Genomic DNA, 16636 nt, shown 5'->3' on the forward strand with positions numbered 1-16636 from the left:
ACGGTGGCTTATGCCTGTAATCCCAGCACTTTGGGAGGCCGAGGCAGATGGATCACCTGAGGTCAGGAGTTCAAGACCAGCCTGACCAACATGGCGAAACCCTGTCTCTATTAAAAATACAAAATTACCTGGGTGTGGTGGTGCACATCCGTAATCCCAGCTACTCGGGAGGCTGAGGCAGGAGAATCACTTGAACCTGGGAGGTAGAAGTTGCAGTGAGCCGAGATCGCGCCATTGCACTCCAGCCTGGGCAACAAGAGTGAAACTCCATCTCAGAAAAAAAAAAAAAAAACTAAACTAAAAAAGTCTTGCAGTTAATAATAGAATTATTGGGTGAAATTTAAGATTTTATGGAACTTCTTTTTGTCCTTTGAATATGTTTCAGTAAGATTATAAAATGGTTGCTGTTTAAAAATCACTGGGAATAATTTTTTATTGTGGTTCTGTTACCATTTGACATATAGTTAGGTTCATTTGTTTCCATTTATTTTAGCTTAGGGGCTTGGGATTTTTTTTTCCTTTTTTTTTTTTTGAATATATAAAATACTTATAAATGTCATAATTATGTAGAAATGTATACTCGGAAGTCTGCTTCCATTTGTATCTCCTTACCCCCATACCCATAGATAACAATTATTATTGGTTTATGGTTTATTATCCTGATTTCATTTTTGTGAAGATAAAATTCTGTATATTTTTAACTTCCTTCTGAAATAAAAATTAGCATACTCCATATGTCTTATCCTATACATTGCTTTTTAAACTTAATATATCCTGGGGATCATTCCACATCAGTGCATAGAGATTTCCTCATTTCCGATTTAATGGCTATTTAGTACTGTCCTATTTGGATGAACTATGGGCTTTTCAACCAGTCTGCTATTGATGGACACTTGGACTGGTTTCCAGTCGTTTGCTGTTCCAAATAATGTTGCAGTGTGGAATCTTATGTATGTGTTATTTTGATTTTATGAAAGTGCATCTTAGAATAGACTCCTATTAGTACAATCACTGACACATAAGGTGAATGTACATATGCTATTGTTATATTTGCCAAATTCCCTTCGTAGAAGGTGTAACCATGGACAGGGTATGAGAATACCTGTTTCTCTGCAGGGTTGTCGAGTGTGTTGTCAGACTTAAGGATCTGTGAGGCAGTGGTGTCTAAGAATAGTTTTAGTTTATCCTCTGCCTTTTTAATGTATAAGGGTGAGTTTTCTGTGAATTTTCTATTCATATCTTTTGCTCATTTTTCTCTTTGACTTTGGTCTTTTTCGTCTTTATTTTCAGAACCTCTTTGTATATTCAAGAGAGATTAACCCTTGGAGATATGATAGTCCTCCCAGTTTGTCACTTATCTTTTAGCTTACATCATGGTGATTCTTTTTGGGTTTGTCATGCAGTTTCTTCTTATGTACTTGAATATATCAATATTTTCTTTTAAACCTTTCTGGATTTGAGATCATAGTTAGAAAGGCTTTCCTAACTCCCAAGTTACAAAAAGAATACACTCTTCTGTTACTCTCCTGTTACTTATATGGTTTCATTTTACTCTTTTAGATTTCTGATTCATTAGTATTTTATTCCGATGTACTCTGGTATATAGCGTAAAGTGTGGATTTGATTTAATCTTTTTCAAAATGGCTATTCTCTTGTCCCAACACCATTCATTAAAAACGATTAACTTTTCTACCCGGTGATTTGAAATGCTACACTTATCATATATGAAATTTCCCTGTGTGTTTGAACCTCTTTCTGGTATTTATATTCTGTTCCTCTGGTCTTGCATTAGAATCACATGGTTGTAATTATGTAGACTTTATTTTTATTTATTTATTTATTTATTTTGAGATGGGGTCTCACTCTGTCAACCCAGGCTAGAGTGCAATGGTGCGATCTCAGCTCACTGCAGCCTCCACCTCCCTGGTTCAAGCAATTCTCCCACCTCAGCTTCCCGAGTAGCTGGGATTACAGGGTTGCACCACCACGCCTGGCTAATTTCTTGCATTTTTAATAGAGACTAGGTTTTACCATGTTGGTTAGGGTAGTCTCGAACTCCTGACCTCAGGTGATCCACCAGCCTCAGCCTCCTAAAGTACTGGGATTACAGGCGTGAGCCACTGCACCTGACAATGTGTAGACTTTATAATATGTTTTTATATCTGGTAGGTCTACCTTCCCTCCTCAAATACTCCTTTTTGTGGGTTTTCCTGGATTTTCTTGTTTATTTTTCATATAAACTTTATGTTCAACTTGTGTAGCTCTGGAAAAAAAAAAAACTACTGGTGTTTTTCATTTGTTTGTGGGTTTTTTTTTAAAATTTTTTTTAGACAGAGTCTCGCTATGGAGTGCAGTGGCATGATCCTGGCTCACTGCAACCTCCGCCTCCCAGGTTCAAGTGATTCTCCTGCCTCAGCCTCCAGAGTAGCTGGGATTACAGGCATGTGCTGCCAGGCCCAGCTAATTTTTTGTATTTTTAGTACAGATGGGCTTTCACCATGTTGGCCAGGCTAGTCTTGAACTCCTGGCCTCAAGTAATCTACTTGCCTAGGCCTCCCAAATTGCTGGGATTATAGGCGTGAGCTACTGAGCCTGGCTTTTTTTTTTTTTTCCAAGACAGAGTCTTGCTCTATTACATAGGCTGGAGTACAGTGGAACGATCTCAGCTCACTGCAGCCTCTGCCTCCCGGGCCCAAGTGATCCTCCTGTCTCAGCCTCCTGAGTAGCTGGGACCACAGGTGCGCACCACCACACCTGGCTAAGTTTTTGTATTTTTTTTTTTTTTTTTTTTTTTTAAGAAAGATGGGCTTTTGCCTTTGTTGCTCAGGCTGATCTCAAACACCTGGGCTCAGGTGAGCTGCCCACCTTCGTTTCCCAAAATGCGCAACCTCCCAAAGTATTGGGATTACAGGCATGAGCCATCATGCCTGGCCACTACTGATGTTTTTATTGGGGAAAATTGACATCTTTATGATGTTGAGTCATCTTATCCAGGAACATGGGATGTCTTTCCATTTATTCAAGTCTACCCTTTTTTGTCTCATCTGACTGCTTTTAATTATTTTATATGTTTATAACATATATATTTCATAAATATAAGATATCTAATTTAAAAACCTGTTTAAATTATATATATAATTTAAAACCTATGTTTAAATTATATATATAATTAAAACCTATGTTTAAATTATATATATAATTTAAAACCTATGTTTAAATTATATATATAATTTAAAACCTATGTTTAAATTATATATATATTTAAAACCTATGTTTAAATTATATATATATTTAAAACCTATGTTTAAATTATATATATATTTAAAACCTATGTTTAAATTATATATATAATTTAAAACCTATGTTTAAATTATATATATAATTTAAAACCTATGTTTAAATTATATATATAATTTAAAACCTATGTTTAAATTATGTATAATTTAATATATAAAAGTTTTATATTTAACATATATAATTCAAAAAGCTTTTTACTATAGAAAATTCAAACATATGCAGAAATTGTAAAATAGTATAACGAATCCCCATGTACTATTACCCAGCTTCAACAATTAACATTTTTCATAGTTAGAGTCCTTGACTTACAAGTTTGGTCCAGTAATTGACTGTATTTATCTGACTTCAAAAGGCAGCGTGTCCTTTGGTCATTATGACATACAGAAGAGTTTCTAAGTGGACCACGTTGGTTTGTTTATTTTTAAGATAAAGAGCTATTGCTGGCCGGGCACGGTGGCTCATGTCTGTAATCCCAACACTTCGGGAGGCTGAGGCAGGTAAATCGTGAGACCAGCCTGGCCAACATGGTGAAACCCCGTCTCCACTAAAAATACAAAAAATTAGCTGGGCATAGTGGCGGGCTCCTGTAATCCCAGCTAATTGGGAGGCTGAGACAGGAGAATCGCTTGAACCCAGGAAGCGGAGGTTGCAGTGAGCCGAGATCATGCCATTGCACTCCAGCCCTGGCGACAGAGGGAGACTCCATCTCAAAAAAAAAAAAAAAAAAAAGAGCTATTGCTGATCTTTGAACTGTTTAGGATACCAATTGTCTGATGTTTCAAAGAGCAATTTATAACAAAACAAAAATTTTAAATTCTCTTTCTTATTAAAGTATAATTTTCAAGAGTTAAAAATCATAATTATCAATTTAGAATGAACATGTATCAAATATTCTAATTCAGTGTATTAATTAATGAGAGAACCAGAAAGGTAGCAAAACTCTGAGTACTTGTGGAACTTGGATTTACATGGTCCTTCCTTTCAAAAAAACGAATGTTACAATAAGATTACTAGATTAGAAATAAAACTGGTTAATGTCCTTTAGGTAACTTTTGGGTTATATTTTCTCTTGGACAGAAATCATTTGCATATCTCCTGGACACAAATCTATAGGTTAACATGTAACTTCAGAGTCTGAGTCCTTAATTAATAGTAAGTAGCTAAGTCAAAATGGCATATTCATCTAGAAAATTAAGTAATCCTTGGGTGGACATGTTAAACCAAAGTTGACAGACAGGCCTGTAGGTCAAACCTGGCCTGTCACTTGTTTTTGTAAATAAAGTTCTGTTGGAACACAGCCAAACTCACTCATTTATTGCCTGGCTGCTTTTGCACTATAACAGCAGAGTTGTGTAGTTTTAATAGAGACAACTGGCCCATATAGCTTAAAATGTTTACTATTTGGCCCTTTACAGAAAAGTTTACTGACTTCTATATTAAACAGTGCTTCAAGATGATATTGAAAGAGCGTGTTGCCACTATCATGGCCTTACTTCCATGATAGGGTTAATTTATTTTAAGAACCCAAATGAACATTGCAATGATAAAAATCTGCTCTGGCTGATATTTCTATAGCTCATGAACATCTTATTCCCCCATCTCCCTTTCTGTGTTTTTACTTTAGTATGTGTGTATATATATATTTTTGTATAGCCACCTTTCTGGTTTTCTCTGTACCTTTTCCTATAGCTCTCCCCTTTTATTCTTCCGTATATTTCATGCTACCTTCCTTATATGGAAGGAAGAATGTTAGTATACTTACTTACATGTAATATGGAATGTTAATGTACTTATAATGTGTATTGTAGTGTAAAGTTTTATATTCCTGGTTTAAATTTTTAATTTAGGTCAGCTTAAATTATATGTTTGCCTCAAAATAAAACTAAAATACAATCAATTGGAGTAATCAACATTTTTGTGGTTACTGTTGATGTGTTCTCTGCCATTCACCTCCCCCTGACCCCACCACAACTCCAAGTTGTAGCTTTCAGTTGAAGAAAAAGTTCTCTACACTGTTTTAAGCAAAAGGAGTGGGGATAAAACACTAGAACATTAGAAGTAAGAATTTTCTTAGTCTTGAAGTTTATGTTTTAGAGTAATTTAAAACACTTTTTCTGTATAGTTTTATATAGGAAACCTTGAAGGATGCCTTAACTAATTTGGGAGATACAGAACTGTTAGCTCTTTAGTTGACACTGGTTAAACATTGGTAGTTGGATACTTGACAATATGGTTTGAAGACAAACCAATATGGTTTGAAGCAGAACTAGAGTACTGCTCAGTAAATGCCCAATTTTCCTAAGAATTTTAAGATCTAAACATATGCTTTTCTGTTTTAAAAAGTTACTTCTAATGTAGATACTAAAAAAAAAATCATTTATTTTCACATCCTGTATGAAATCAGAAGTGATTGCAGTGAGCCGAGATCACTACAATTAAAAACATTAAAAACACTGCAATTAATTAAAAACATAAAGAATTTTACTGCTTAATAAATAATATTTTTTCATCTTCAAGATAAAGCAAAGGGAGAGAAAGAATAATACTGACACTTTATATGAAGTTGTATGCTTGGAAAGTGAATCAGAAAGAGAGAGGAGGAAAACTACAGCCAGTCCTTCAGTTCGCCTGCCACAATCTGGATCGCAAAGTTCAGTGATACCTTCTCCTCCAGAAGATGATGAAGAGGAAGGTAAACTGTAGGGATAGCTTAATTTATTTTTGGGGGTGGAAGACCATGCAAACTATTAAAATCGTATCAGGGGATTGATAATGTGATACGGCATTTATAATTCATTTAATGAATTCCTTATGAGAGTTTACTATGTGTAAGTAGCTGTGGGAGATTTAAAAATGATTAACATTGAGTTTTCTTTAAGATACTTGTAACCCAGTTGGAAAAATGAGATTTATAATTAGCTCCTTTTAAACAATCAGTGTAGTGCTAGCTTGGTATATTAGTACATTTTTTTTTAGAACAAGTTTGACACAGCTTGCACCTAAAGAAATGTTCCTATCTCAACACATTCATTTTGCAGGAACAAATTCACTGTGCCAAAATGTGGCTTGCACACATGACCCTTTTTACCAAATATATTTATAAATATATACATTTATATATTACTGTGTTTTACACTGATAAACGTTAAGAATCCACTGGTTCTTTGTTTCTTTTTTTTTTCTGGCTAAATCTATTGAATTAATCTGTCATTCTCTATTAAAAGATATAATTACCTTTTAATGAGGCATGAAGGAAGGGGGCCACAGGAAACATGAATGAGAGTCGTTTTCTAATTTCTAACTTAGTACCAGGGCTTCGACTTTAATGGAAGAAAACCTGATTACAATATAAGATCATGTGAGCCATGTATCTATATGTGAAGCTCACAGGAAATGTTCTGGAAATTCATAGAGGAGAATTTGGTTTTCATTGTGGGGAATGTTGTGGGGCATCATAAAGAGTAGTTTTTCAGTTGGGACTTTTAAGTGCAAGGAGAATCTAGTAGTCATCAGTGGAGTTCCTTGGAATTTCTAGTTAAGAAGTTGCATTAACAAAAGCATGGGGATGGCAAGAATGATTGATTTGGTTAAATGAAACGTATCCATGTACTTTCTTCAAGTTTAGAGTGAGCACTCACTTTCTTCATGTTTAGAGTGAGCACTGAGTTTCCAATACCTACTGTTTGCTATAACTCCCATTGCCCTTATGATTAATCAATTTAGCATCATTTATTAGTAATACTAATGGCCACCAATTACTGTGCTTAATATAATCCTCATAATAATCCTGAAAAATAGGATTTATTGTTAACCTAACTTTGCACATAAATGGAATCTGGCCAGGCACGGTGGCTCATGGCTGTAATCCCAGCATGGGAGGCTGAGGTGGGAGGATCACTTGAAGTCAGGAGTTCGAGACCAGTCTGGCCAACATGGTGAAACCCTGTCTCTACTAAATACAAAAAATTAGCTGGGTGTGATGGCGCATGCCTGTAATCCTAGCTACTTGGGAGGCTGAGGCAGGAGAGTTTATTGTATCCAGGAGGTGGAGGTTGCAGTGAGGCAAGGCTGCGCCATTGCACTCCAGCCTGGGCAACAAGAGCAAAACTCTGTGTCAACAACAACAACAACAACAACAACAACAACAACAACAAAAGAAATGGAATCTCAGCAAAGTGAATTTGCCCAAGGTTACACAGCTAGAAATTGGCAGAGTCAGGATTTGGATCTAGGTCTGTGAGTCCACAGTCATAGCTGTAGTCTATCATCATCTCTTGCATTTAGTTCACATAAAGCATTTTGAAGTATGGAAAAAGCACATGTATTGTTTTTGATGTCAGAGATGCAATTCAGAGTCCCCCTGGAGAGCCAATTTAAGTCATATGTTATATCTGGGAAAGGTGGATTGTTCCCACTGTTTGAAATTGTCTGTTGTGTAACAGTCTTGATTGAGGTTTGCAGTTTCTCTTCTAGGTCAACACTGGTTAAGATGACAGAGTGGGTAAAAGTTTACATAACTTTCCTCTCTTAACACTCAGCGATAAAAACAAAACAAAACAAACACAAAAATTGAGAAAGACACTATTACGAAACCAGAGAATGCTCAAATCTTCATACCATAGATTTTGAGGAATATCTGCTGGTTACAAAGAAATCTGGGCCCGACTAAAGGTTCCTCAGGACTGACATCAAGTTTTAATTTATAGCAGACATACCTTTTTTAAAAATAAAATTTTAGGGGGTTCAGAAGGCCTCTACTGATAGTTCTTAACTAGGGAGAGATAAGGACTAATGGCAGTGTGTACCCCTTGGGGGAAATCATGGAACACTAGAACATAAGCTCTGTGAAGGAAAAGAGTGTGTCTGCTTTTGCCTCATGTTGTTCCCTAGCGTATACCACAACATCTGATATGTAGTTGGTGCTCAGTAAATATTGGCAGTATGGGTAACCCCCTAGAATTCATTTTTATAGTGAAGAGTTAATAACAGGAGAACTGGGACTAAAGAAAACTGTGTAGCCATGCTATCTTTTAATTCTCCCTAACCCAGTGTACAAACCAGAGAAACCATTCCTGCTGTGATTGTTTGCTTCCAGGGAAGAAATGATTACATTTCTCTCGAGAGGCTTCTTACCCATAAGACATTTGGCAGAAACCCAGAAATTATAAAGGGGACATGTTTAGAAGCATCATTCTGAAACTGAGATGCCTGTCCTACCCCACCTTAGGCAGATGGGTTCTTAACACAGATTTTAAACTACTACTACCCAGATTTATTGAAAGTATCCAAAATGTGAAAGAGAATTTTGTAAGAAAAGTTTTTCTAATATTTTTGAAGAAATTACCATCCCTTCTAAATTTTAGTACATTTTTCATAGCCACCTTTCCCCAAAGAGTTGTATTTGGTATATTGGTGTTTTAATAAATAGAAAATTACTTGAGAGATTAGAAAGTAGGGCCAGTCTTGCAAGGTAGTGAAGCTGGGGACATTTACCTTAGTGTCCTTGAGCCTTTCTTTTTTTTTTTGAGATGGAGTCTCACTGTGTCACCCAGACTGGAGTACAATGGCACAATTTCGGCTCACTGCAACCTCCGCCTCCTGGGTTCAAGTGATTCTCCTGCCTCAGCCTCCTGAGTAGCTGGGATTACAGGTGCCCACACCACGCCTAGCTAATTTTTGTATGTTTTAGTAGAGATGGGGTTTCACCAGGTTGGCCAGGCTTGTCTCAAACTCCTGACCTCAGATGATCCACCCACTTTGGCCTCCCAAAGTGCTGGGATTACAGGTGTGAGCCACCGTGCCGGGCCTAGCCTTTTCTCTTCTTTACCTTATTCATCCATATATAGAAGATCTCTCACATTCTATCATCTTCTGTGTCTCACCAGCAAAACTGATGATAATGTCCAAAGCATTATAATATAAAGTTCAATAAGAAGTATCACAGATTTCTGAGTCTTTAAAATTAGTGCTTTCAGATGATTGCTGTCTCTGTTGGAGATGCAGATTCAACATGTAGTCATTAGAGGTGTAAAGATCCAAACTTTGTTTAGGCAAGTTAAGCTAAAAAATAAAAACAAACAAAATCTAGAAAGAGCATCGGTAAAGATCGATGGAAACAAGTACTGTTGTAACCCAGTTAGTGGAACTGTAAATTGGTAGAACATTTTGGAAGTCAGTTTGTCGGAAATTTTCAGTATTCTTAAAAATAATGCATTCTTTTTAAAACTGAGAAAGTCAGTTTCTGCACATAAACCCGATGAAAGCAATGAGATATATTCATCCTGATTCCGTTTGTAGCAAAAAGTTAAAAACTCCCTGAGTGTCAAGCAAGAGGATTAAGTAGATATCTTACTCCATGTTTATTCTCTGCTTTTATTATGCTTTTTAGTTCCTCTCATGCCTTGATCAGTGCCACTTTTTTCACTGTCTTCATATCTTATAATTTCTAACTTCTGACTTGAATTTACTTTCCTTAATTGAATTAAATTAGAAATGATTTAATTTGGCCTTTTAAAGTATGTTTGTGTTTTCTTTTATAAATTAATATTTCCCATTTTAGAAAATTTAGAAAGTCATAAAAACATAAAAGAGCAGAGAAAAATACCAATCATAACTTCATCACTCAGAGGGAGCAATTGTTAGTGTTTGGTATAGTTAGATCATAATTAGATCTATTAGATTAGATTAGATCATAATGAATATTAAGCTCTTTTTATTTTCATTTTATAACGTATTTTGCCGTATCATCTGTATTAGTCTGTTCTCATACTGCTAATAAAGACATACCCGACCGAGACTGAGTAATTTATAAAGAAAAGAGGTTTAATTTTAATTTTTTTTTTTGAGACGGAGTCTTGCTCTGTTGCCCACACTGGAGTTCTGTGGTGCGATCTTGGCTCACTGCAAAATTTATAAAGAAAAGAGGCTTAATTAACTCACAGTTCTGCAGGGCTGGGGAGACTTCAGGAAACTTAGAATCATGGCAGAAGGGGAAGCAAAACATGTCCTTCTTCACAAGGCAGCAGGAAAGAGAAGAATGAGTGCCAGCAGGGGAAATGCCAGATGCTTATAAAACCATCAGATCTCATGAGAACTCACTGTCACGAGAACAGCATGGGGGAAACCACCCCCATGATTCAGTTACCTCCCTTTGGGTCCTTCCCATGACACGTGGGATTATGGGAACTACAATTCAAGATGAGATTTGGGTGGGGACACAGAGCCAAACTATATCATTATTATATAAACATAAATGTCAACATGCAGTTGCATTATATACATATATTATAATTTCTTCAACCATTCTCTACTCCTATTGTTGGACAGTTAGGTAGTTTGAAATTTTTTAAGTGTTTTAAATAAGACATATATTTTCATGCGTAAAGCTGTTTGCTTTGGAAAATGAGAGAAAATACCATATTTTGAATCCTATAGTTTTATAATTAAATAGCTCCTTTTTTTTTTTTGCAATTGACATAATATGGACCTATGTGGAAAACAAAAGAGAATTAAAGAGGTTACAGCATTTTACCTAGAACTATTTTTATTTTCTTTGTACTTATCCATAAATACTAAAAGAGAAATTATGACTTTATGCTCCCAGTAAAGTCTTTCAAATTTGACTCTTAACATTCCAGTGTTCTTCTGGCTAGCACAGCCATCTCTGTTACCGTTTTTGTGTGTTTTGTTTATTATAGATAATGATGAACCTCTCCTGAGTGGATCTGGTGATGTATCCAAAGAATGTGCAGAAAAAATTCTTGAAACATGGGGAGAACTGTTGTCAAAATGGTAAGTTATGATAGAATAGTTTTTTTATCTGCAATTCTCATTTTATGGGTAGAGAATCTTACCTAACTATAATCAATTTTGGAACCAGTAGTAGAAACCTAAGCGCAATGTTTGCATTCTGTGATCTATTTTAGGGATTTATATGAGTAGAAGTAGAGAATTTAAATCAATTTTCAGAATATCAGGAACCTAATAAGTTCTCATTGCTGGAGAAAATATTTATCCAAATGTGGAATTCATGTACAGAATAAATAAGAAAAGTATCTTTTATATTGAAGAGGTTAGGAACCACTGAGTGGTTCAGATAATACACAACAGTCAGTTTAGAGGGTGTTCACACAATGCATAGAGCCATGGTAGAGACCCCAGGTAGGATTTTTCCCTTATCTGTGATAAGTATCTAGAATGACAGAGCAAAGTGTCATAAGCATGGTATATATTACCTGCTCTATCGATTACTATCTCTTATAAAATTCCTACTAACACTTACAAATTTTAGGAATTTCTCATCAGCTCAAGAGATGGTTTGACAGCAGTGTTAAGAAGCACTATCCTATAGGCTATCTAAAAAGAATACATTGCCTTCAGGATGGGTGTAGTGGTTCACGCCTGTAATCTCAGCCTTTTGGAGGTCAAGGCAGGAGGATTGCTTGAGCCCAGGAATTCAAGACCAGCCTGGACAACTTGGTGAAACCCCATCTCTACAAAAAATGAAAAAGTTAACTGGGCGTGGTGATGCGCACCTGTGGTTCCAGCTACTCTGGAGGCTGAGGCAGGAGGATCACTTGAGCATAGGAGTTCGAGGCTCTAGTGAGCCTTGATTGCACCACTGCACTCCATCCTGGGTGACAGAGTTGAGACCCTTTCTCCAAAACACAAAAAAGAAAAAATACCAAACAAAAAGAATACATTGCCTTTAGGTATTTATTAACATGACCACAGATATTCTGGTAAGTCAGGTTGGTGAGACATTTATGCAGTTTCCTTTTCTCCTTGAGTAGGATGCCAGTATATGCTGAAAAAAGCTGAGCTTGGAAGTGATCTGAACACTTCTCTATTTCTGACATTCTGATTACTAGGGTTGTCATATAAACTCCCTATTGGCCTGTTACTTTGGGGTTTGATTTTTCTCAGACATTTTAACTGTTGAAGTATTTCACTGCATTGTTAGAATAAAGCTGTGTCTCAGAATTTTAAAGCATTGTGTCATGCCCTTAAGGGATAGGACTACAAATGGGCATTATCTGCTTTTATATTACTCTCACAATGCTTTACACTTTTGACAAAACACTCTCCACACTGGAAAATGTCAAATGTGTACAGGAGAAAAAAGCAAACCAAAGCACGATTTATCTTTACACAAGTTGTTTTAATAAATGAACTCTGCAAAAAAACCAGAGTAATAGTTTTCTTATATTTTTGGTATTTCTTTACATCAGGAGACAAAACTTCTGGTGCTCTTGTCACAATAATATTTTCAGTTCACTGAGTTTGGAGTGTTTGGGATGCTGCTGGCAGGAATTTTATCTGTATAAAAAGGTTTCTGCTCTAAAACAGAAACGTAATTGAGTTTTGACGTGGTTGCATAATATATTTAAAATCATGTAGATATAGCATTAAGACTCTAGTTAGATTTTATTACACGAACCCATCAGCATCTTATACAACTTGGAATTCGTTTTGTTATCAAGCTTTGTTATTCATTTAATTAACATGTCTTCTATTCCCTCAAATGTATTTGTTGAGTTTCCATCTGTGTCTGCCATCTTTCAGGGTATTTAAACTATTTTTGCTTGCTTTAGTCATGTCTTCAGATATAATATAATAGTGTCTCTTCTTTAGCTCATTACATCATTATTTTTTCTCATTATTATTTGTGTTCTATGGATATGTGTTCTATGGATAAGAAGCATTGTAATAATGGAATTTTAAAGCCTGGTAGACCTGGTTTCAAATTCTGCCTCTCCTACTTTTAAGCTGTGTGGTCTTAGACAAGTCACTTAACTCTTTTGAGTCTGTTTCTTCATTTAGAAAATAGAAGTCTATAAAATTACCATTTGTAATTATTATAGATTAAAAATAATGGATGCCATGGTTGTAGTTATAGTAACATAGAACTAATGAATTTACCATATTTTAGGCACTGTGCTGTTATGTGCTCTATGTCAACTCTAACAACCTTATAAAGTATTTGTTTTTTACAGATGAGACTGGTGCATAGGTTAAGGCATTCTAGTTAGTAAATGTCACAACCAGAATTTTTAACACAGTCAAGGCTGATCCCAAGGCTGGTTTATTTAACTCTACATTAGATTTTAGTGGTAGTATTAATAGTATCTTTGAGCTCTAATTCTCCAAGTTCATTTTTTTTGTTTGTTTTTTGAGACGGAGTCTCGCTGTCGCCCAGGCTGGAGTGCAGTGGTGCGATCTCGGCTCACTGCAGGCTCTGCCCCCCGGGGTTCACGCCATTCTCCTGCCTCAGCCTCCTGAGTAGCTGGGACTACAGGTGCCCGCCACCTCGTCCGGCTAATTTTTTGTATTTTTAGTAGAGACGGGGTTTCACCGTGTTAGCCAGGATGGTCTCGATCTCCTGACCTCGTGACAAGTTCATTTTAATATGACTCTTAATGGATAAGAGAACTAATGTCAGTATAAAATAGGTTGCTAAGTTGGATAAAGTTAATATTATCAATGAGATGAAATTATTCTGAAAGTAATTTTATCAATGTAAATTAAGCTAGTAAGGTTAGCAGGCTTTGTCTGTAAAGAGCCAAATAATAAATATTTTAGGTTTTGCAGGCTAATAGTCTGTCACAGCTACTCAGTTCTACTATTGTAATGCAGAAGCTATCATACACAATACTTAGACAAATAAGCATGACTGTGTTTCAGTAAAAGTTTATTTACAAGAACAGGTGATAGTTAGGCCCAGTGTGGCCCACAGGCCATAGCATACCAGGGATTGGGTTAGCAGCAGAACCATGTCTGTTCTTTCTGCTCATAACTTTTCAGCTTTTATATAATGTTTTTATCTAAACAAGGAGAAAACTATTGAACTGTCTATAGCACTTGCATTAGGGCACCAGTGTCACAGAATAAATCACTTTTAAATGTGCTGTGCAGAATTCTTATGGGATTCTTTGAACATTTTGAGAAAAATCACAGGCCTTTTTAAAATTTGATAGTGGTTATTTTGTATCAGTAACTTCTGCTTACGTCTGATAGCCACAGCATCTTCTTAATGTCAGGATCCTGTTTTATTGACTCAGTAATGGTGGCTCTCAAGTCACAAACCAGCTGCTCTATAACAGAGCATTCATTAGTCTTAAGAATTTGAGGACTACCTCAGTCATTTAATTGACTTCCCTGAAATTTTTTCTGCATCTGTAAAACTAGAGGTACTACCATTACCTCAGATGGTTGTTCTGAAGGTCAAATAAGATACTGTATGCAGAAGCACATTGTACATTTATACCAACATTTCAAGGCTAGTTTAATTTTCCCCATTTTATAGGTGACATAAATGAAGTCCAAAGATTTCGGTAACTTGTAGTGATATAGTAGTTCAGTGGAAATGTTATTAGCCACCATAAACATTCAGAAAAGTTATTTGAAGGAAAGCATCATAAAAACTGTTGGAAACATACTTGAGATATTTTATTTTAACTTAGAACATATAAATATACAATATTCTTGTCAATTTTTTTTTTCTAGACAAAGTCTGTCTCTGTCACCCAGGCTGGAGTGCAGTGGTGCGGTCTCTCACTGCAGCCTTGAACTCCTAGGCTCAAGCGATCTTCTTGCCTCAGCCTCCCAAGTAGCTAGGAATATAACCATCATGCCAGCTTATTTTTATTTTTCTGTAGACACGGGGTTCTTGCTATATTACCTAGGCTGGTCCAGAACTCCTGGGTTCAAGAAATCTTCCCACCTTGGCCTCTCAAAGCAGTGGAACTACATGAGTCACCATGCCTTGCTGACCACTTGTCAATTTGATGTAGAGCTAGGTTCTTGTCATTTATTATATGTCCACTGATTGGAATTTTGCTCTTTTTTTGTTTGTTTGTTTGTTTTGAGACAGTCTCGCTCTGTCACCCAGGCTGGAGTGCGGTGGTGCAATCTTGGCTTACTGCAACCTCCGCCTCCCGGTTCAAGCAGTTCTTCTGCCTCAGTCTCTTGAATAGCTGGAATTACAGGCATGTGCCACCATGATGGGCTAATTTTTTGTATTTAGATGGGGTTTCACCATGGCGCCCAGGCTGCTCTTGAACTCCTGACCTCAGGTGATATACCCACCTCGGCCTCCCGAAGTGCTGGGATTACAGGCGTGAGTTACCGCGCCCGGCCATCTTTTTTATATAAACCATAGCTATAGAGCATCATCTGTGATTTCCAGTTTTGCTTTTTGTTTTTTTTTTTTAAAGTAGAGAAATAATTTAAAGATACTTAAGAAGCCTTTTGCAGAATCTGTGTGGATTTTTATTTTCTTCCACCCAATCTCTCATAGTTATCTTGGCCTCATCTAATTCAGAAGCACTTTTTTTTCCCTTTATTACTTTGTTACCTTGTCACGTATTTGTAAGCCATTTAAATTGACTTTGATAAAAGTAACATTCTTTAGAGAATCTTCCTTTTATGATTTATGGTTTATGGCTTTATTTTTAGGCATCTCAACTTGAATGTGAGACCGAAGCAGTTGTCATCCTTAGTAAGAAACGGTGTCCCTGAAGCTCTTCGAGGAGAAGTCTGGCAGCTGCTAGCAGGCTGTCATAACAATGACCACCTGGTAGAGAAATACCGCATTCTTATCACAAAGGTAAGGGGGGTGATAATTCAGCTTCAGCATTAATCCTTTTAGAGATTTGTGATGAAAAGATCATTGTAGTTATTTGACTTATAAGAAGTGTTTATTATTAATTTATTTAAGAATAGAACTGTTAATACTTCCAGCTCTAACATGTTTTTTCTGTTGCACGAAGAAGTCATAGTTTTTTCTCCTTGGTTCCTATCACCTCAGAGACCAAAGGTGTCTTCTAGCCCATTGTATATCCAGATTCTTTTTTGACTGTAAATAACATTTTTAGTCAAACCACTTGTGCTATGCAATGTGTAAAAATTTTCTTTTGATTATTTTAATACTTTTCACATTTTACAGAAATGTGCTGTTGGTAGGAAAGGCTTAGTTCTTCTTAATTCTTCTGCAACTGTAAGAAAATAATTCTTTAATCTTAAACCATATTCTCTTTTAGCTCATTCCTCTAAAGTGAAAAAAATCTCATTTGTATGGTGTTCCCCTTCTGAAGTTCATGCATTCCTCAAAGTTTTGCAAGCAAAACAAGAAAAACTATTTCTTCTACAAGCATATCAGGATTTAAAGTAATTTTCTGCAATGTTAGGCAATGTTTTGTGCCTTTGTGTTCATGTTTTCGGTTTTAGTTTTAATTTTCTCAAATTCTTGAAGTGTTTATCTTCAGGAAGCAGTTTCTCCAATAGTATGCAAATCCCAAACCTGGGTCGTGTATGTATTGCTCAGAATCTTCAAGAATAT

The 16636-nt window shown here is 36.1% G+C and overlaps 1 protein-coding gene across 8 annotated transcripts in view; it reads left to right on the forward strand.

Moving 5' to 3' along the window:
* RABGAP1 (RAB GTPase activating protein 1) overlaps nucleotides 1-16636 on the forward strand; it is a 171659-nt gene that overhangs the window by 72790 nt on the left and 82233 nt on the right. For all 8 annotated transcript variants that reach the window (XM_055351856.2, XM_031014589.3, XM_019033938.4 and 5 more), the window contains 3 exons: nucleotides 5815-5989; nucleotides 10995-11088; nucleotides 15754-15904. In XM_055351856.2, the coding sequence (XP_055207831.1) occupies nucleotides 5815-5989; nucleotides 10995-11088; nucleotides 15754-15904 (420 nt within the window). The remainder of the gene's footprint in view (nucleotides 1-5814; nucleotides 5990-10994; nucleotides 11089-15753; nucleotides 15905-16636) is intronic.

The sequence above is a fragment of the Gorilla gorilla genome, chromosome 13 (genome assembly GCF_029281585.2).
Source record: "Gorilla gorilla gorilla isolate KB3781 chromosome 13, NHGRI_mGorGor1-v2.1_pri, whole genome shotgun sequence".
Lineage (NCBI taxonomy): Eukaryota > Metazoa > Chordata > Mammalia > Primates > Hominidae > Gorilla > Gorilla gorilla.